General features: G+C 36.1%; 3 protein-coding genes across 3 annotated transcripts; all 3 read left to right on the top strand.

Annotated features, from left to right (window-relative positions):
• Positions 1 to 4,923: 4,923 nt before the first annotated feature.
• Positions 4,924 to 7,921, top strand: LOC111793531 (transcription factor bHLH68-like). The gene is made up of 8 exons (XM_023675457.1): positions 4,924 to 5,308; positions 5,392 to 5,779; positions 5,970 to 6,047; positions 6,340 to 6,405; positions 6,693 to 6,758; positions 6,879 to 6,941; positions 7,029 to 7,073; positions 7,460 to 7,921. The coding sequence occupies exons 1-8, from the start codon at positions 5,064 to 5,066 to the stop codon at positions 7,592 to 7,594; spliced, it is 1,086 nt and encodes a 361-aa protein (XP_023531225.1). The 5' UTR covers positions 4,924 to 5,063; the 3' UTR covers positions 7,595 to 7,921.
• A 2,114-nt stretch (positions 7,922 to 10,035) lies between these two features.
• LOC111792974 (putative E3 ubiquitin-protein ligase LIN-1) lies at positions 10,036 to 16,360 on the top strand. Its single transcript, XM_023674611.1, has 14 exons — positions 10,036 to 10,816; positions 11,071 to 11,438; positions 11,529 to 12,748; positions 12,864 to 13,005; positions 13,178 to 13,435; positions 13,589 to 13,895; positions 14,016 to 14,140; positions 14,222 to 14,338; positions 14,882 to 15,013; positions 15,092 to 15,214; positions 15,306 to 15,416; positions 15,506 to 15,652; positions 15,743 to 15,988; positions 16,135 to 16,360. The coding sequence occupies exons 1-14, from the start codon at positions 10,036 to 10,038 to the stop codon at positions 16,147 to 16,149; spliced, it is 4,092 nt and encodes a 1,363-aa protein (XP_023530379.1). The 3' UTR covers positions 16,150 to 16,360.
• A 531-nt stretch (positions 16,361 to 16,891) lies between these two features.
• On the top strand, positions 16,892 to 22,259 carry LOC111793836 (putative E3 ubiquitin-protein ligase LIN-1). The gene is made up of 12 exons (XM_023675894.1): positions 16,892 to 18,029; positions 18,117 to 18,261; positions 19,067 to 19,324; positions 19,482 to 19,791; positions 19,875 to 19,999; positions 20,081 to 20,197; positions 20,421 to 20,552; positions 20,631 to 20,753; positions 20,860 to 20,970; positions 21,058 to 21,204; positions 21,293 to 21,538; positions 22,059 to 22,259. Exons 1-12 carry the CDS (start codon positions 16,915 to 16,917, stop codon positions 22,071 to 22,073), a joined length of 2,844 nt encoding a protein of 947 aa, XP_023531662.1. The 5' UTR covers positions 16,892 to 16,914; the 3' UTR covers positions 22,074 to 22,259.
• Positions 22,260 to 22,444: the final 185 nt, after the last annotated feature.

Raw genomic sequence — 22,444 nt, forward strand, 5'->3', positions numbered from 1 at the left:
ATGAGAATTAAGTGGGTGGGGAGTTGGTCTGTCTTGTTATGGTTTGGAGTTACCCAAACCCATAAAGTTCTGCTCGTTCATGGTGGTTGACACTCACGTGATCCCCCACGTGACCAATATTTCCCCCCCCCCACAAATTTCCTTCCTCTCTTTTCATTCCAAATCATTCAATGTAATATGATTATCGCTTTTAACTTTATCCACTTTTTTCATGATGTTTGTCTAACATATAAAGCTATCTTCTCTAAGATGAGGATACATGAATGAGTTGCGACCACATTCGCATACAGTAATTTTTAAAGATAAAATGACTAAAAAAACTTAAAATAAATAGTTGGGGTAGATTTTTATAAAGGTTTATATAATTTTATTGAGTGGAATTTTAACGTTATTCGAAGTATTGAAAATTTTAAAATATTTATGATCATTTTTAAAAGAAAATCTTGTGTAAAATGGAAATAAATAAAAAGGGTATTATCGGTATTAGTGTGTTTGATATGGAATTATGAGAGAGATAAAGAGAAAGAGAGAGAAGGAATTATTGGCTATATTAACCATTAATTAATAAAAATAAAAAAATGATTGATGGAATTGTATAAGAAGCAAGACACGGGTTGGGATAATAATCTAAACTCTTGTTTACGTTAAACCGTTTTAATTAATTAATAATTAAAAGAATGGTAAAAAATAAAACAATGTTTAGCTACTCTGTCACCTCGTTCTAAACCAACCTTCAAAAATTGTATTTTCATATTTTATTAATTCATTTTTCACACGTTTTTGTATGTTGAATTTAATATTTCTTTTGGAAAAATCAATATATTTATAATCAAAACTAAGATTATGTAATGTTTTATGTCTAAGGTTCGGAATTTAATTCGATATCTGATGGTTCCGACATTCTCTTGTATTTCCCGCGATATGATCACATTACTTACTTCTTGCTTCTAAGAGAGAATACTATTCATACCTACGAACACTAATTAGTTTAAGATTTTAATTTTTAAAAAAAAATAGAAGATTTAATGGAATTGACTTCGAAAGATTAATGAGTCACATCACAAAACGTTTGTTGAAGGGCCAACTATTTTTCATTTTGATCTAAACTTTAGGGTTTGATTGGTAGTTATCTATTTTTATCTTTTACTTTCTCTAAATAACCTTATTTGCTTTCATTGTCCAATTTATATGTTAACTACAAAAATACATATGAACTAAAAGAAATTACAAAAATTTATTTTTTTAACCCCCTTAATTTAGAAATTTAATGGCGACCATTATAATTTTGATCAAAAGTTGAACCGAGAAAAAAGAAAAAATCAGATTAAATTATTCTAAAAAAACCCCATAAAATTTATAAATATATTCAAGATTAGACACGTTAAATGTTACGATAATAAAATTGTAATATTTTATCTTTAAATATATAATCTTTATTTTATATCTAGTTAATTTAGATTCATAAATTCATGATCGATGCTGAAATTTAAACGAGATAGTCGTCAAGTAGTGGCTCCCACATCAAATGGTTTCTATATCAACCAGCTAAAGCTATGCAATTGTAGGTTAGGGTACAAAAGTAGGTGTAGGTAATGGGTATATATATGGGCCTAAGACTTAGCCAATTTATATAAGCTAAGTTACAAATATGGAGTTTTAATTGTCACGTTCTGACCAAAACAAAAAGCTTCCGAAAAGGTGTGGTGTAGATGCCGTTCACATATCGGAATATATATATATTATTTTCACTATATGGAATGTGAACCTTTTTTTTATTTATTTATTTAATATATATATACGATGCAATGATTAATTAATATTTAAACTAATTATACACGTTTTAATCCCCATGATTTATTCTCTTTTATCTTGTTTTTAAGCTTAAATCTATATACCATCCACATAATTCCACTCTCTATCTTTTTTTATTCTTTTCGTTTTAATTCTTAAAATAATAAAAACTCTCATTTATATAATATAAATATTAATTATATTGATTAAGTAAGATGTTAAATTGGACTATGCTCTCACTTATAAAAATAAAAAAAACAATTAAATTACAGAATTTAGATTTGTGTCTATTTCGTTATAATACATACATGTGTGTATATATGTATATATATAGATGCGTGCACGCAAAAGCAAAAACACAAACGTGTGGGATTATGTTGTCCATGGTGATTTGAATGTTTGAACAACATAGCTTAGCATCAACATCATATTTTATGCAAATGTTGGATCCATTTCATTCTCAATACTCGCACTTTAATTTGCTTTTCAACTTCAATTATTACTTCTTTTTAATATATATATATATATATTTTTAAATACACTATACTTTTCAACTTTTTCTTTAAAATTATTTATCTTTTCCATCTTCTCAAAAGTTTACTTATATTCATTATCTTATCTAGGATCCAATAGCTGTTTATTGGAACCTCTGTAATTATGAATTTCACTACTCTCTCTATGTACCTCCTCAATNTTTGAGGCTTGGCTAGAGGCAGCAGCAATATTCTTTAATATTGGGATCATAAATTAAGGAGAATAATGGAGTAATTCAAGGAAATTGTAAATTCTTTTAATTCATTTATATATATATATATATATATATATATAAGACTTGTGATGGGAGGAATCCGATGATCCACCACGACAGCATCAAACAAAATTTTACACATTCTTTCATGGCTCGAATAATATTTTGAACTATTCAATAACAATTTTTTAAATATTTTTAAATTTAATTTAAGGCATGATTCATCACGACAGCATCGAACAAAATTTTACATTCTTTCATGGCTAGAATAATAATATTCGGAGTTCAATAAAACGACATGTCGGACGCCTCAAAATCGTCTGGTTCCATTTCTTAAATAAATAAATAAGAAAAAAATAAATAAAATAAAAAAACAAAGAATTAAGACACTGTGGAAACATGCGTGCCGGTAGTAATATCATTGAATTTCGTTCATGTCGGATTATGGTTATTTTATTTCTTTTTAATTTTGAGATTTTTTATTTTTTTTAAATTTCTGTAACAGACAAAAATAACCATGAATTTATGGATCTATCAGGTTGGTGGGTGATAAGTGTTTTATTAATTAAAAATAGCAGGAAAATCCCTCAAAATAAGAACATATTATTTTCTCTGTTCCTATATTATTTTATAATGTGTTTTTTTAAAATTAATAAATCAAATCAATAATAGAGAACACATGTGAAGTAACATATAAGAAGATTTTCCCAGCCTTTATTATATGAAGAAACAAAAATAAAAAAATCCGAGTGATAAAAAGATAATATAATTTTGGAGAAAAATCTTATAATTGTGTGGAATGATTCTTTTTTCAATAAAAAAGATGAGTTGATCGTAATATGTCATGTCCTTTTCTTAAGCAATGATTTTTATTTTTTATTTTTAGAATCTTATTCCTCTTAATATATATTTTTAAAAAAATAGAAAGCAAATATTGATAAAGTATTATGAAATAAGTTAGGAGTATTAAAATTGAACAAGTTTGTAGAGCAACCGAACATTGAAGGTGATACCCATCACATGAAAGTGGACAATCGATATACACATAAATTGAGGGAAGGGAAAGCCGTTTTCAGTTATGGAAAACAAAAATGGAGAGAATATAGAGGGGGAGAGTGAAGACAAGAAGGAGAATGTTTAGTTCCTTGTTTGTGTTAGGGTTGGACAGTGGAGTGAGACAAACCGAAAAAGAATATAAACTAAAACCAAACCTTCTTTAAAATGTAACCGCTCAAGCCCACTGCTAACAAATATCATTATCAGTCTCACGATTTTTAAAACATGTTTACTCGAAAAAGGGTCAACATCTGTTAGCGATGAGCTTGGACTATTATAGATGGTATCATAGCTAGATATCAGACACTGGGATCCGGAGGGGAATAGATTGTGAGATCCCATATCGGTTGAAGAGACAAACAGAGCATTTTTTGAAAGAGTGAGAGAGAAAAATATATAAAAAAAAATTAGTGTTATAAATAATAAGGAATAGGAAGAGGAATGTAGTAAGGTAAAAGACAAGGCGGCTCCGACAAAGATTTTGGGGGTACGGACAAGACACCCCACACCACACCTCTCCACTCCTTAAACAACTCTTCATCTTCAAACTCTCTAAAACTAACTACCTACACTTCCCTATTCCACTCCGGATTCGACGTCGTTTCTTTCCCTCTCCGCCTTTTACGCTTTCTTTTTTTTACTTTGTCTTCTTTCCCCCTCCATCCCTCACTAGAATATTAGTGTCACGGGATGATTTTAATTTACTTACTCTCTTCCTCTAAAATTAATAAATAAATAAATAAATAAAATGAATGGTTGAATAAAATAAAAAAGACCCATACATACATAAAGATTTTGGGAAATTGAAATCAACCCATTCTCTAGATTTTGACCTTCATCTTGAGAACTGTGGTGGGGTTGCTCCAATCTCTATCCTCCACAACTTCCCATCAAAAATATCAAAATTATATCATTAATCAAATCTCTAACTATGAATCAAATACAATTTTGAATACAACACAACAAATATGTTATTTTAAGTAACTACCAAACATTCCCTATCATCCCATTTTCATTTTTTACCCACAAATAATAATTCAAAAAGATGCATCTTTTATTTGAGTGAAGGAATGATGAAATTTGATGCATTTATGATACCATCTCCTATATATGGATTTGATATGATCAACAAAATGTAAGCTGAACAATGATGCCATTCCTGCTGTGTTTACAAAAATTCTTTTTTTTTTTTCTCTAAATTTTATGGGAATTGCTAACTCTACCTTTCTTGTCCCACACAGCTTTGGGATAAAGTAAAAGCAGAAGAAAAAGCAAAGAAATTAAAAAAGAAAAAAAAAAAAAAAACAGAAAAAAAAAANNNNAAAAAAAAAAAAAAAAAAAAAAAGGGAGTTTTTTTTTAGCCTACTTATAGTTGGGTAGGAGGAAAATTGAGAGTTTTGTTCGGTAAGGCCGTGGGTTGGCTCCCCCTCCATTTTGAAGAAGAAAAGAAGATCCAGGTGAGGAAGACATGAATAGAGGGGCGTTGCAGAGCTCAGTTATGCAGCAACAAATGATGGGCTCAGAAAACCCTAGCTGGTGGAATATGGTGAACAGTGGCAGCATTAGAACATCATCCACACAACAATCTTCTCCCAATAATAACTCTCCCAATTTCCTTTTCCCTCACTCTTCCCTTCCCTTTCCTTCTAATTTCCTCTATGATTTTGCTCAAGACAAGGATCAGCTTCCAGAATCTTGGAGCCACCTTCTATTGTAAATCTCTCTTTTTTTTTTCTTTTTTCTTTTAAATTTATGTATTGTTTTAATTTTAATGATTTGATTTGTGTTTGTTATAGGGGTGGTTTAGTGGGTGAAGATGATCAAAAGGGTTGTATGGGGGGAGTGTTTCAAGGCAAGAAATTGGAGGATTGGGAAGAGGAGATTTTGAATACTAACACTACTACTCATCACCAACAACAACATGTTGATGTCAAGAAGGAGAACTCAGCTCATGCAACCTCCTGTGCCTATGTTTATGGACATGGTGGTAGCGGTGGCGGTGTCGATGGCGATAATTATCCTTCGTTGCCTCCGAAACAAAACTGGTCGTCTATCATACCGGTCTCGTCTCCTCAATCATGTGTCACAAGTTTCAGTAGTAACATGTTGGATTTTTCAAACAATAATACCAACTCTCCTCCGGATTCTCGCCCTCGACATCCCCCTCCTGATCGCTCCTCCGAGGTTACTACAAAAAACTTCTTCTTTTGATCTGATTATGGGTGGATCAAACCCTATAGTAATTATTGTTTTTAATTAATTCCCTAAATTAGCGGGATTTTGAATCTTGGTTTGCTTTTTGTTGAAATGATTTGAAAAAAATCAAGAATGTTAATTGAATATTTGTTTGTGTGTTGTGTTTGTGTTTGTCAAGTGTAACAGCAATGCAGCAGGTGGTGGGGCAGTGAAGAAGGCCAGAGTTCAATCCTCTTCAAACCAAACCACTTTCAAGGTAAAAAAAAAAAAAAAAAAAAAAAAAAAAAAAAAAAAAAAAAAAAAAAANAACCCACATGGAAATAAAAACCAAACAACACAAAAACATCTCTTCTTCTCATCCTATAATTGTCGTTCTTGCTTGTCCATTTCTCCTCTCCTCTGATTCTTAATTCTCTTTGTGGCCTTTTTTTTCATCCAAAAATAACCCTAAATATTACAATTTTATTACGTGTTGTATACATGACTGATTCTTCCTTTTGCTGTCTTTTTGCTAAAAAATAATTTAAAAAAAAAAAAAAAAAACCCAGGTGAGGAAGGAAAAATTAGGTGACAGAATTACCGCTCTCCACCAGCTAGTTTCCCCATTTGGGAAGGTAAAATCCCCACAGTAATTTCCCTGATTAACCCTCTTAATTTACTATATCATTGTTCTAAAAAAAGCAACTTTTTGGTTCACTTAACTTTTGTGTACAAAATGAGGTGGTGTTTGTTGAAGTTATGAACCCAGAAAAGTATGAAAAAGAAGCATAATATATAGTTTTGTTTGATTATTTGTGATCCAAGATTAGGCGAATATTCAGGTTAGGGCATTAAAAAAAAAAAAAAAAAAAAAAAAAAAAAAAAAAAAAAAAANGCTGAGGTTGTGTTTTAATTGGTACAGACTGACACAGCTTCAGTTTTGTTAGAAGCGATTGGATACATCAGATTCCTCCACAGTCAAATTGAGGTGATGTTTCTTCTTCTTTTCCTCAAACAACCATGCATTCCCAGATTCCTGTTTTCACTTTTAAATTACTCCAAACAAAAATATACTAAACTAATTTTAACATTTCTGCATTGGATTCAGGCCCTCAGCTTACCCTACTTGGGCAACACTTCGGCAACTACGAGGCAGCTCCAACAACATTCTGTAAGCAAACTGAATTGGCCCTAAAATTTATAAAATTCCCTTCTCACCCATTTCAAATTTATCCACAAAAATTTCATTTTTTTTTAGGTTCAAGGGGACATAAATAGTGTTTTTCCTGAACACACTGACCAGGTGAGTTTCCTTAATGTAATTTGTTTTTGTGTTTTTCTACTGACTTTGTTGACTTAAAGTTGGAATAAAATTTTAAAAAAGATTGTTGGGAAAATTTTATGTTTGTTTTTTGAATCTCAATGTAAAAGGTTTTCATATATAACTATAGATTCTGAGAAAGCTATGTGTTGATGAATAAAGTTTCTTAAAAACAACAATGTTTTCAGCTTTATTGACTTCAAAAACATCAATCCTATAAATTAATTTCACCCAACAAAAGAAAAAGATTACATTTTTCTTTCAATTTCAACTTTTTGGCTCATGGGTTTTCGTTTTCACAAGCTCTTGAATGAGAATTTAAGAGCTTTGAGAAAATTATTAATCATATATTTTGAAACTTGTTTTAGGATGAAGAGGGAAAGAAGGATCTGAGGAGTAGAGGACTGTGTCTGGTTCCAGTCTCCTGCACCCTGCAAGTTGGGAGTGACAATGGAGCAGATTATTGGGCTCCGGCGTTCGGCGGCGGCGGCGGTTTCCGGTAGACGGGGCGGTGGAGGGGATTTGATAGGGCAGTTACAGCAAGCAGCAAGAGTAAAAAAAGAAGAGAATGGAGAGAGCCACATTATGAAACTGATATAACATCATGAGCAGTCAATCTGCTAAAGAAAACCAAAGGCTGATTGCTCATGATGCTATGCAAACATACTCCAACCACAAAAATATTATACAAGAAGTGTGCTGTAGCAGATGCTTTCAAAATCTAATCTTTTCTTAGTAATTGTGGCTTTTAATCTTAGTTTTATAGTTGAAAATGATCATTATTATTACTATTATTCATGTTTTAATGTAGTTATTAGGGAATGTGATGAGATTCTATCCTTTTCCTAAATGGGCACCTGCTTAACAAATATATATTCTAGTATTGAAATTTGGGTTTTGGGTTTTACCGTGAGTAGATATTGTTTTTTTTTTTTTTTTTTTTTTTTCCCCTCAAAGTTTTTAAAAGGTTATGGAGAGGTTTCCACTCCCTTATAAAGTATGTTTTGTTCCTCTTTCCAACCGATGTGGGGTTTCACATTCCATCTCCTTTCGGGACCCAACGTCTTCGTTGACATTCGTTTCTCTCTCCAATTGAGGTGGAATCTCACATCAACCATCACTAGTGTGGCCATTGATTATGACGTATGAATACAAGTGGCTATCCTACTTTTATAATAAAGTGCGACGATCGTGAATCTTGAGTTGAAAATTCCATCGTATAATCTTTTAGGTTGGTTTGGAGAAATTGAAAATTAGTTTAGAAGATGATCTAAACTAAGCTTAGATGCCATTTTAGGTTGACATGGGCTATTGGTATGAGTTCCTTTATGATCTGTTTGAGTGTGGCCCAGTTTTAACCCTTTGGAATTGACAAGCCAAGAACTCTGAAGAATTGGGACCTCAAAGATGATAAAAATCAAAAGAGGGAGTAGAGATCTTTTTTATTTTTCTTTGTTGTTGTTGTTGTTTTTCTTTCTTTTGTTTTTGGGTTTCCCTCTCATTTTCATTTGCATGGAGACAGAGAGATTGCTCCAAAATTGATGAATTTGAAATAACCTCAACGACTGGAAAATCCCATTTGGAAAAGACACAAATTTGGTAAAATAATTGATAATTTCTTCTCACTGCACAAACACAAACACAAACACAAACCACCACTCTGCCTTTGGCTCCTTGTTAGCAGCTTTGATACTTAACCCAACACAAAACCAATTGTCCTTTAACAACTCGGTTTGACTTATTCGATTCTCTTTGATAACGATTTTGTATTTTAAAGCAGATACTAGCAGTTTTTACAACAAACTAATGCTTATTGTCACTGTATTGTTGTGAATATTCAACATCATGTTTTTTTCCTTGCCAACACTTTGAATCAACTTCTTGTTTATATGTATTTGAAGCGCCATGGCGTTGTCTCAATTCTTAGGTGAAAGCTCAATGCTCACAGCACCATGACACTGCCCTCTTAGGGACTGGCTTTGCGTTGGTTCTGCAGGTGCTATGGATGCTGCAGCACCTCCACGCCATACATTGAGGCTTAGGTGTTAAGCCGTTGTGTTGCATTTTGCTTGTAGTCCTACGCTGTTTTCACTCTTGCTTTAAAAAATCAGTGTCTTTCAAACTTTTTCCTCAAAACGGAGCCAGAGACTTGAGTATACGTTGCCCAATCGTAGGTGACGCGAACCCAAATTGGCCTGACTCACTCAATATTGTGAGTGAGTGCAGCACAATCATAAAAGTCCGTTGCCAAAAAAAAGTGTAATTATGACAGGATGAATATCTCGTATCTAAAAACTAGGAGTTCGCCATGTGAATCCTCTTGAGCCCAAATAACTCAATTTTTTCCTATGAACTATTAGTGTTAATGGATTAGTTTGATCTAAAACTTGTGATAATGGGATAATCCAAAAGAAGATTCAAACGAGGGTATCAATTTATATCTCAATTCTTCTGCAGGATCTTCTCCAGTGGTCTCTGATTTTTCTAAAAGTCATGGTTACTGTTTTATGATCTTTTGATTTAAGAGAAAAGGTAATGAAATCCGTAGTGACTCAATTCTTGGTAAAGTTTCAAGCTTTCAATTTCTCCCCATTTCATTCAGTATAATAACCATTCATGTGCATAAATCTGGCATAGCTAACACGAAAACTAACAAAAATCTCATGAATTTATAGCCCAACAAGTGAGATATCAAGAACAGAGAAGCTTGGGCTTTACCTTTTATATGGAAGCATCTGCTTTGTCTGCATTAGACTTGATTGTTTGATCAGTTCTGCAATGCAATGAAATACTCAGTCAAGCCGGCCGCGGCGGCACTGTACTTGCCCTTTATTATATTCACCAAAATTCCTGCCGGCAATCAGAATCATCATCCTGCGTCCGCCACACTTTCGGCCATATTTTATTTTCTTCCACCAATTCGACCACCATCGTTACCGGTGCAATGGTGGCCACCGGTGCCATCACCGCGTCGAGTATTCTCCACCACATATCCGCCTTCATCTCTGAAATACTTGCCCAATCCGAACTCCGAAAGCGCCTTCTCTCCGTCGTGTACGACATAATCTCACTCTCAGACGAGATTGCCCTAAAACCCCTAGAGCTTGCAGCCGAAGCTCTCGAAAATGCCATCTTCACCGATAACTCTTCGATCAAATCCTCTTCTCTCCGTTGCGCGGAAGAATTACTCCTCTCCCTTCCTGAAAACGCCTGTTCTTCTTTTCTATTATCCCTAATTTACGGCCTCAATCACCAAAATCTCAACTCCGCTCTTAACCTCCTCCATTTATTCCTCTCGGACCCTTCGTTGGCTCGCTCCGAAATCGCTCCGATTCTCTTCGAGGAGCTCTTTCTCCGCCATTTTCTTCCAATTATTCACTGGTTCCACGAACAGAGATCCGAAATCCTGACGTTCTTCCCCTCGAATTTAATCAACAACACTACCGAACATTCAATCAGCGATGAGTCGGAGGTTTTTCCTTGCACGAAATCGTTGTCGAAGTTGAGCATTGATCAGACTTTGAAGCTGAAGGAACTGGAAAGCAATTACGAGCGGGTTTTGGACAAAAATTGCAGAGTTTTTGCTAAACATTTCAAAAGGGTTTTAGAAAGAAAAGACAATGGTGGATCGATCGCAATTCCAATGGTTAAATTATTGGATAAGAATGAGAAGTGGAAGGAAATGGAACAGATTGCAGAGCAGAAACTCAGAACAGAGCAGCTCTGTTTACCCAATGGACGGTATAATGTAATATCTACCACTGTTCCCATCATTAATTTTTGGTTTAATTAATCTAACAAGACAATGCTTAAAAACTAAATAAATATTTTTGAAAATTTCAAAATTAGTTAAAGAATTCAAATATTTTCTTAATAATAGTGAAAACTAGATAGAGTTTCTATTATTTCTTAATAGTGTTTAACTAATTTTTTCATTAATCCATTTACTAATTATTTTTAACAATCAAATCCCTCGCAGCATTAAGCTTTGATCATAATGGGTCTTTAAGAAATTGCACAAATTTAGAAACTTCCACGGTTCCCGAAAGACCCATAGAAATTTCGTCGACGACTTCAAGCTATACGTTTGATTATGACTTCCTTCTCTTCCGTATTCTGCAGCCAATTTGGATCGAAGAGGAACAAACGCTCGAGGTTGACTGTACCAATAAATCAAAGTCAGCGCCGCCGCCGTGTGTTCGTTCCCAAGTATTCGGACCTTTCAATTTCATCTCCGAGCAAGAATCATCCAGCAGCTCGAGAACTTTTGCTATCTTCAAGTCGACCGCCCAAGACCAAGACGATTCTTCTGAAATTTTCTCGTTGGGATCTGAGACTGAATTCGAGGTAAAATAAGAATCAATGTTAACAAGGAGAAAAAATCACAACCCATTGTTCCCCTTTTGATATTATACGTTTCCTTTTGTTTGTTTTTAGGAAAATGACCTCGAAAAGACATTGTTTGATTCTGAACAGCCGAAACCCAAGAACCAGAAGCTAAAACAGACCATAACCCAATCATTGGAGTTGGATTATGCTATGGAAAATTCCCGCAGCGCCTCGCCGGAAAGTGGTGAAAAGCATATTACACCCCCTAAGGACTTTGTATGTCCCATAACTTGCAACATTTTTTATGACCCAGTAACTATAGAGACGGGTCAGACTTATGAGCGCAGTGCCATTCAAGAATGGCTTGATAGAGGTAACTTGACCTGCCCAATCACTGGACAGAAGCTGCAAAATACCCAACTTCCCAAAACCAATTATGTCCTCAAACGACTTATTGCAAGCTGGTTAGAGGAGAATCCCAATTTTGTATTGGACAAAGCTCTTGATGAGGCTGAATCAGTGGCTGTCTTAACCTCACCTGTTAGTTTCATAAGCCAAGCCTCCATTGACAGAAGTATGAATGAGATGAGGCGTGCAATTACCAATCTCTGTACTTCTGAAGTTTTGGAGGAGGCGGAAACTGCCGTGCTTTGTGTGGAGAGGTTCTGGTTGGAAGAAAATGTGGAAGGGGATGTTCAACATATGTTGTTGAAGCCTTCTGTAATCAATGGACTTGTTGAGATCCTTGTCAATTCTGTTGATCTTCAGGTCTTGAGAGCGGCAATCTTTCTTCTATCAGAGCTGGGATTCAAGGGTGATATTGTGATTGAAACGCTCACTCGAGTCGAGTCAGATGTGAACTGTATTGTGACTCTTTTCAAAAGAGGTGTTGTCGAGGCTGTTCTGTTAATATATCAGTTGGGACTTTCCAGCCAAACTCTACAAGAAATGGACATAGTCGGTTCCCTTTTGAATGTTGTTAAAAAGAAAGAAGAAGATGTGAATAAGATGCGTTTGAGCCATAAATCTGCTGCAGTGCTTTTGCTTAGAAAGATTTTGGGGAGTAAAGAAGGATCTCCGACTGTTGTTGCTGTGCTTGCTGAAAATGCAATTGAAAGTATTTTAGGTAGTTTGAAAGCTAAGCAGGTGGAGGAGCGGATTGCTGCAGTTGGAATCTTGCTAAGATGCATTCAAGAGGATTGGAAGTGTAGAAATATTATAGCTGATAAAGCCGACTTAGCTCTGATTTTGTCAAGTTTCACGAAAGTGAGTAACGACGAACAATTCGAGATCATTATGTTTCTCTCTGAGTTGGTTAAGTTAAACAGGTATGTTGTCCTAATCATTGTCAACACATCTTTTTCATCAATATCTTGAGGGTAAATCCAATAGATTGAGACATGTAGTTGCAATAATGGAAGTTATCCTTCTGTTTCTTATTAGGACTTCGAACGAAAAAATTCTTCGAAACATTAAGGATGGAAGCGAATGCAGCACTATGCACTCCCTTTTGACGTACTTACAAACTGCCCACAGAGATCAATGCCCTGTAGTGGCTGGTCTTTTGCTACAACTTGATATCTTGGTATGGGTATCACATTTTCTTTTGTAGTTAGGCGGATAGAACTTTCAAGTCCGTCTTTAACATTTTTTCTTCTAGTTGAATAGGCAAGTTTGTTTTCTGGTAAAGCATATTTCTTTTACTTCTGAAGTTTTATGTTGTTCCCATGCTTCGACGTTTCGGTACTCGTTTATAGGTGGAACCACTAAAGATGAGTATCTATCGTGAAGAGGCGATGGATGTCCTTATTTCATGCCTCAGAGATTCTGACTTCCCAACAGCTCAAATTTCTGCTGCTGAGACGATAATGTCTTTACAAGGAAGGTTTAACACCTCCGGACAACCCTTAGCTAGGTATTTTCTTCTTGAACGTGCTGGCCTTACTAAAAATCACAGGAAACCCATAGGAAGTGAGAATATTGGTGATGCTCTTGGAGAAGTTGACCTTACAAGGGTGAGTTTTCTTGAAATTTTGGATATTTATATTTTGTTCAATGCTTAGATCTCTGTAGTTGGCCTATATACAAGTTATGATCCCATAACTTTTATGTGGTTCATATTCTTTTATTCAAAAAATAAATCCATTTACTTAAAATTGGCATAAAAGGAAGAAGATAAGGCAACTGATGAGTGGGAAAGAAAAATGGCATTTGTACTTGTAAACCATGACTTTGGGTTGCTGCTTGAACCATTGGCAAAAGGCTTAAAGAGCAAATGTGCAGCGCTATTTTCAGCATGCTTTGTCTCTGCAACATGGCTGAGTCATATGCTTGGAACTCTTCCTGACACGGGGATTCTAGAAGCTGCTCGAATTTTCTTGCTCGATCACTTCTTATCGATTTTCACAATGACGACAGATATTGAAGAGAAAGCACTTAGCTTGCTAGCAATAAACAGTTTCGTACATGAACCCGGTGGGTAACAATTTGTGAAACAAAAACATGAATGTCATATTCTTTCTGCAGCCTCATGGTACTTTCCATTCATTATTTAGATGTTTACCGACATTAGTTTCTTGCCCATGTGAATTCCAGAAGGACTGCAGTACCTAAGTTCCGACATGAAAAATATTATGAGAGGTCTCAAGGAATTTAGGAGATCAACGCCATTGGCCTTTGATATGCTAAAAGTCCTATGTGAGGGACAAGACTCGAGTACTGTAAGTATGTGCACCTATTGATATCTTATTGTCGCTTGCTGTGGAACCATGAAATGATTCCATATCCTTCTTCTAATATAGGAACTCTGGAGTCATCATGAATTGTTTAAAGTAGATTGCAGTAGAAATGGAGAAGTACTATCAATTGCTCATTGCAAGGACAGGATCATCTCTGGCCATTCAGATGGAACAATGAAGGTATCTTCACCTCACGTACCAACCATCTGTTGTAGTTTCAAGTTTTATCCTTGATATATCTTGATCGATCTGTTGATCGCATTTAGAAACTATTGCGATAATATGTCTGACATATTGTTACATTGGTATGTAGCTATCCTTCTTGCATTTGTATTGTATATTCATAAAAATGGAAGCACCTTTCACAAATTTTGCCAATGCCCAATATTTATATATTGAAGCTTGGAAGAGAGAAGGTTTTCTATGTCAACATCATTGATTTTCTCCTGGATTTGATCGTCTATAAATTCAAGAACTAGTGAGAACTGTGATTTTAGCTGTTTCATGATCATGAATCAAGATGCTTTTTCATATTGGAATCTTTTCATTGATTAACGTTGGTCATTAACTACTACAATAGAATTAGATAATCTGTGCCATAATGTAAAATTGTGAGTTTGAAGTGGTAATAACTATAGCATTCGAAGGAGTTTCTTGGACAAAATTTCTTTATATTTTGATGCTTTTCCATTATGACAATGGTGTGTTTGTTTGGCTTTAAAGGTCTGGGCTGTTAGAGGCACTAATCTTCATCTCCTACAAGAAATTCAAGAGCACTCTAAGGGAGTCACCAGTCTAGCAGTTGCAGAATCCGAAGAGAAATTATACAGTGGCTCCTTAGACAAGACCATAAAGGTGCTTAAACATCAATCACTTTCTCTCACATATATTGTATCGAACTCTGGATTAAAGATCACTTTTCTTCATGCGTAGGTATGGTCTCTAGGTAGTGATATAGTCCAATGTATACAAGTTCACGATGTGAAGGAACAAATTCACAACTTAGTCGTTTCAAAAACTGTTGCTTGCTTCATCCCCCATGGAGTTGGTATCAGGGTATCTCATCAAATACTTCATTATCAAATTCCATTTTATGCATTATATTCAGAAGAAGATTGTCACTGGCTCATATTGAAATATATTTAAGGTTTATTCATGGGCCGGGGAATCGAAGTTACTTAACTCAAGCAAACATGTCAAGTGTTTGAATCTTATGCATGGAAAACTATACTGTGGATGCCATGATAGTAGCATCCAGGTAGCATTCTTTCTTCAATCCACAGCTTCTATGAAGTCTTTTGTTCCTTGGTTCAGTGTTTTGACGACTTTGTTTACACCGTCTATTAGGAGGTTGATTTGGCTACAGGTACCGTAAGTTACATCCACAGTGGTTCTAGAAAACTATTGGGAAAGGCCAATCCTATCCATGCACTACAAGTTTACGACGAACAATTATTTTCAGCCAGTACTGCTTTAGATGGAGCAGCTGTGAAGGTACTCTGTTAACATTTACATTACTTCGACTATTTATCCGATCCTGTTTTATAGTGCTAAGAATATTGAGTTTCCTTTGTTCCCAAAAAGATCCGGTGTAGGTCGAACTATGGTGTGATTGGATCACTGTCAACGGCAATGGATGTAAGAACTATGGCTGTAGGCTCAAATCTAACTTACTTGGGAGGTAAAGGAGGAGTGGTTGAAATTTGGAGCAGGGAAAAGCACAACAAAATAGACACACTTCAAATTGGTAGAAACTGCAAGGTCGTTTGCATGAGTCTCAACGAACGGGAGGATGTTCTGGTCATCGGTACATCCGATGGTAGGATTCAGGTAGAATGTTTCTTCTATTTCAGATCACTTTTGCTTTATCAGAAACTTAAAACACCTCAATCTTACTATCATAGTAAGTTTGACAGTACGACATTCTCCTTCTGCAATATTAGCTAACAATCAGCTCTTTTCTGTTCTTTTACCAGGCTTGGGAACTATGACAGAGAAAGAAAGGATGGCACCGTGATGTTGATACAAAAGTGTAATTTTAATGTTTGTATCAATATTGTATTAGAAGTTACAATCTCTTGGGTATTTTGTAGAGGTTATGGGATGTGAGAAATCTGCTAGAAATTGAGCACTACATGATCTCTATGGCTACTCAAAACAATCAATGCTATCAAAAGTTGGGAAAAACTCAACTTCATCCAATTGGATCCTAGCTGTTTTTCACAAATTTTATGAATAGTTCATAAAAAAAATTATGATTGAATAACTTTGCCAATCACTAATTGGGTAAAAAAATTGCTAAACACATATTTAACGAATTCAATCCAATGCATTGTGATGATAACCTCCTTCTCCTCCGTATTCTGCAGCCAACTAAGGCTGAAGGACAAACCCTGTTGCTTGAAGTCCAGAGCCACCAATCAAAGTCAAATTTCACCTTCCTGCAAGAATCGTCTAGCTGGTTCACAACCAGTTATCGATTCAATTCGGCTGCTCACAAAGCTGAAGATGATATTTCTGACATTCTCTTTGGGATCTGAGATTGATCCGTGGTATTAGTCAGAATTGATATTAACAAGGAAAAAAGCACAGCCTATTAGTATTCTTTTGAGGATTCTTGTCTGCTTTTGTTTGTCTTTGGGGAAATCACTACGAAACGACTTTGTTCAACTCTATATCTAAGACCCAGAAGCTAAAACATACTAGAGCTTCCATAGAAGAATTGAGAACCCTTTAGGTGGCGTTCGGCTTTTGCCATGGAAGAATCCGGCAATAACGGGCTGGAAAGTGGCGAAATGCATAATACACATCCTAAGGACTTCGTATGCCCCATCACTTGCAACATTTTTTATGATCCAGTAACTATAGAGACGGGTCAGACTTATGAACGAAGTGCTATTCAAGAATGGCTTGATAGAGGGAACTCAACCTGCCCAATCACTGGACAGAAGCTGCAAAACACCCAACTTCCCAAAACCAATTATGTGCTCAAAAGACTGATTGCAAGTTGGCTGGAGGAGAATCCTAACTTTGTTACAGATAAAGCTCTTGATGAGGCTGACTCCGCGGCTGTTTTGACCTCACCTGTTAGTGTCATAAGTCAAGCCTCCATTAACATAAGTATGGAGGTGAGGCATGCAATTTCCAATATCGTTTCTTCTGAAGTTTTGGAGGAGGCAGAAAGTGCTGTGCTTTGTGTTGAGAGGTTTTGGTTGGAAGAGAATGTGGATGTGGAGATTCAAAATATGTTGTTGAAGCCTCCTGTAATCAATGGACTTGTTGAAATCCTTATCAACTCTGTTGATCTCCAGGTTTTGAGAGCCACAATTTTTCTCCTATCAGAGCTGGGATTCAAGGATGCTGCTGTCATTCAAACGCTCACCCGGGTTGAGTCGGATGTAGACTGTATTGTGACACTTTTCAAAAGTGGTTTAATGGAGGCTGTTGTGTTGATATATCGGTTTGGACTTTCCATCCAGCGTCTACAAGAGATGGACTTGGCCGGTTCCCTTTTGAATGTTGTTAAGAAGAAAGAAGATGGGAATAAGATGCAATTGAGCCCAAAATCTGCTGCGGTGATTTTACTTAGAAAGATTTTGGGAAGGAGTAAAGAAGGATCTCTGATTGCTGTTGCTGTGCTTGCTGAAAATGCAATTGAAAGTATTTTAGTTAGTTTAAAAGCCAAGCAGGTAGAGGAGAGGATTGCTGCAGTTGGGATCTTGCTAAGATGCATTCAAGAGGACGGGAAGTGCAGAAATATGATGGCTGATAAAGCTGACTTAGCTCCAATTTTGGGAAGCTTCATGGAAGTGAGTAACGACGAACAATTTGAGATCATTATGTTTCTCTCTGAGTTAGTTAAGTTAAACAGGTTTGTCCTACTGGTGATCGTCTACATCTTAATCCAAGAGATTGAGACATGTAGTTTAATACTGAAATTTATCCTTCTTTCTCTTAGGAGGACTTTCAATGAACAAATTCTTCAAAACATAAAGGACGGAGGTGAATGCAGTACCATGCACTCCCTTTTGGTATATTTGCAGACTGCCCCCAGAGATCAATGCCCTGTTGTGGCTGGTTTTCTGCTACAACTTGATATCTTGGTATGAGCATCTCGTTCTCTCAATAAGCTTATACAGTAATATTCTATAAAAAAAATTAGTTTAATGTATTTCGCTTTTAAGGTTTATTATTTTTGTTCAATTTGTCAAATAGATCCATATTGAGTTTGTACAACTAGAGTTTAACATAATGTGAGATCCCACATCAGTTGGAGAGGGGAACGAAATATTCTTTATAAGGGTGCGGAAACCTCTCCCTAGGAGACGCGTTTTAAAAACCTTGAGGGGAAACTTGAAAGGGAAAGTCCAAAGAGGACATATCTGCTAGCGGTGGGCTTGGGCTGTTACAAATGGTATCAGAGTCAAACATCAGACGGTATGCCAACGAGGACGTTTGGCTCCAAAGGGGGGTGGATTGTGAAATCCCACATCGATTGGAGAGAGGAACGAGTGCTAGCGAGGACGCTGAGTCCCGAAGGGGGATGAATTGTGAGATCTCACAACGGTTGGAGAAGGAAACGAAGCATTCTTTATAAGGGTGTGAAAACCTCTCTATGGCAGACGCGTTTTAAAAATTTTGAGGGGAAGCCCGAAAAAAAAAGTTCAAAGAGGACAATATCTGCTAGCGGTGGGTTTGAGCTGTTACAACACATCTATTGTTAAAGTGACTGGTGTGTGTCCAGCAAGTATTAGAGTGTCCAGTGTCTAACACACTAGTGTTTGTGCTTCTTAGCTTCATACCCTCCTAGAGTAAGTTTGTTCAACTGGAGGCGTTACCATTACTTCATTACTTCAAAGTTCTATTCCTCTCCCATGCTTAGTACAATATTGCTACACTGGTTTATAGGTCGAACCAAGAAAGTCGAGTATATATCGTGAAGAAGCAATGGATGTTCTTTTATCATGCCTTGGAAATTCTGACTTTCCAACAGCTCAAATTTCAGCAGCTGAGACGATTATGTCTTTACAAGGGAGGTTTAGTACATCCGGAAGACCCTTAGCTAGGTATGTTCTTCTTGAACGTGTTGGATTTGCGAAAGGTTGCATGAAACCCAAACGAAGAGATAATAATAGCAGTGGTCCTGGAGACGTTGAACTTTCAATAGTGAGTTTCTAGAAATTTCAAATACTTTTGGATATTTTCTAAATGATTGGAACTCTGCAGCTGGCTTATATATATAAGCTACAACAATGCCATAACTGTTATGTGTTTGATATTCTGTTATTCAAAAACTAATTTTGTTTACTTCAAACTTGGACAGAAGGCAGAAGAGAGAGCAAATGATGAATGGGAAAGAAAGATGGCATTTGTACTTGTGAGCCATGACTTTGGCTTGTTGTTTGAGCCATTGGCAAAAGGCTTAAAGAGCAAATATGCCGCGTTATTTTCTGCTTGCTTTGTCTCTGCCACATGGCTCAGTCATATGCTCAAGGTTCTTCCAGACATGGGGATTCTAGACGCTGCTCGAGTTTGCTTGCTTGACCACTTTGTATCGATTTTCATAACAACAACGGATATCGAAGAGAAAGCACTTGCCTTGCTAGGAATGAACAGTTTCGTACACCAACCAGGTGGGTAGAACCTTTTGAAACAAGAATAAAGGTACCCATATGAATGCTTACAAACATTAGTTATTTGGCCATATAAATCCCAGAAGGACTGCAGTACCTAAGTTCCAACATGAAAGATATCATGAGAGGTCTCAAGGAACTTAGGAGATCAACAGCATTGGCCTTTGAAATGCTAAAAGTTCTTTGTGAGGGAGAAGAGTCAAGTGCCGTAAGTAGTTTCATCTATTGGCATTTTATTTCATCCCTCCACAGAACCGTGAAATGATTCTATATCCTTGTTCTAACGTAGGAACTCTGGAGTCATCAAGAGTTGTTTCTTGTAGATTGCAGTAAAAATGGAGAAGTGCTATCAATTGCTTATTTCAAAGAAAAAATCATTTCTGGCCATTCTGATGGAACAATCAAGGTATCCTCACCTCACCTCAAGATGCTTTTTCATATTTTGAATCTTTCCACTGATTAACATCACCCATGAATCGCTGTAATCTTCGATAATGTGTCGTAATGCAATATCGTGTCTTCTGAACTGGTAATAACTACAGCATTCAAAGGAGCTTCTTGAATATATATATGTTGGTACTTACTGCTATCTAATTCTCTGTCAATGGTGCGTATGCTTGGCTATAAAGGTCTGGTCTGTTGGAGGAACTAATCTTCATCTCCTACAAGAAACTCAAGAACACTCCAAGGGAGTCACCAGTCTAGCAATTATAGAATCCGAAGAAAAACTATACAGTGGCTCTTTAGACAAGACCATTAAGGTGCTTAAACATCAATCGTTTTCTCTCACGTGTATTGTTTCGAACTTCGGTTTAAAGATCGCTTTTCTTCATGAGCAGGTATGGTCTTTAGGTAGTGATGTAATCCAATGTATACAAGTTCATGATGTGAAGGATCAAGTTCATAATTTAGTCGTTTCAAAGACCATTGCTTGCTTCATCCCACATGGAGCTGGTATCAGGGTAACGCATCAAACACTTCATCTCTTTTCTTTGTGAAACCATCAAATTCTGCATATTCATCCAGAAAAAGTTTGTCGGTGGCTCATTTCTTAGAAATATCTTTTAGGTTTATTCATGGGGTGAGGAATCGAAGTTACTAAACTCAAACAAACATGTCAAGTGTTTGAATCTTGTGCGTGGAACACTTTACTGTGGATGCCATGATAGTAGCATCCAGGTGCTCTTCTTGCTCTGATCTACTGCTTCTATGAAGTCTTTGTTTCTTGGTTCGGTGTTCTAACGACACGATTCCGTGGTCTATTAGGAGGTCGATTTGGCTACAGGAACCGTAAGTTACATCCACATTGGTTCAAGAAAATTACTGGGAAAGCCCAATATCGTTCAGTCACTTCAAATGTACGACGAACAATTATTTTCAGCCAGCACTACTTTAGATGGTGCAGCTGTGAAGGTACTACGTTAACATTCACATTCTTCCACTATTTGTCTGATCCAGTTTTTTATAGAACTGAAAATTCTGAGTTTTTTGTTGCAAAAAGATTTGGAGTATGTCAAACAACAGTGTGATTGCAACACTGTCAACTGCAATGGATATAAGGACTATGGCTGTAAGCTCAGATCTAACTTACTTAGGAGGCAGAGGAGGAGTGGTTGAAATCTGGGGTAGGGACAAGCTCAACAAAATAGACGCACTTCAAACTGGTAGAATCTGCAAGGTTGCTTGTATGACACTCAACGAAAGGGAGGATGTTCTTGTCATTGGAACATCTGATGGTCGAATTCAGGTAGAGTGTTTCTTCTATTTCATATCTTGATACGTAATCTTTTGTATAGACGTTGGGACGAACGAGCACTAAGATGGAATAGACCTGTTAATATGTCCAATGTATCAGTTGCAATATGACGAGAGGCTAGTCCGCCCCGGAACAAAATGATAAAACCCTTCAACACCCCATGTAGGATTTACAGCTTGTACCCTTCCGGTTAATCCATAAGGATCGAACAACCATATTCTCAGACCATAGAATCCAGTTACATGAAATGCACCAAAACCAAAGCAACTCAACCGTGAGAGAAATAAATGAATTCCAAAAATCTAAGACAAATCCAAAGGAACTTATAGGCTTAAGATTTCAACGTGGTTCGAAAGTCATTCCGGTCTAGAACTTTCAAATCTTTCATTTTATCACGAATATCATAATCACTCGAAAAACATAAACACCTCAATCTCACTACCCAAGTAAGTTTGAAAATGTGGCATCCTATAACAGTAGTTAATATCAGCAGCTTCCTGGTTTTCTGCAGGCTTGGGGACTGTGACAGAAAGGAGGGGATGAGCTTGAAGAACATTAAACAGTATGCTTTTGATAGAAGTGTATACAGCAAAAATGAAATATGTGATGTATTGGTGTTGAAAAATGTATATACTTACAGACAGAAGAGCTTGCTGGTGCAGCCATGGGTAAGCAAAATTGCTTCCAGAATGAATGAAACTGAGCCAAAGATGAACGATTCAAGCATCCAAAAGCTTCTCCAGTAAATTTAAGGTAGATGTAGGCCAAATTATTCCATGCATTATCCTAAGTTAGTTTTAATATCGTATATGAATCTCAAAATTTCCTTCATCTAGTTCACTTAATTTGCGAATTAGGGAATAAATAGAAAGACGAATAAAATAAAATAAAATCTTA

This window comes from Cucurbita pepo, chromosome LG04, assembly GCF_002806865.2.
Source record: "Cucurbita pepo subsp. pepo cultivar mu-cu-16 chromosome LG04, ASM280686v2, whole genome shotgun sequence".
In the NCBI taxonomy this organism is placed as follows: domain Eukaryota; kingdom Viridiplantae; phylum Streptophyta; class Magnoliopsida; order Cucurbitales; family Cucurbitaceae; genus Cucurbita; species Cucurbita pepo.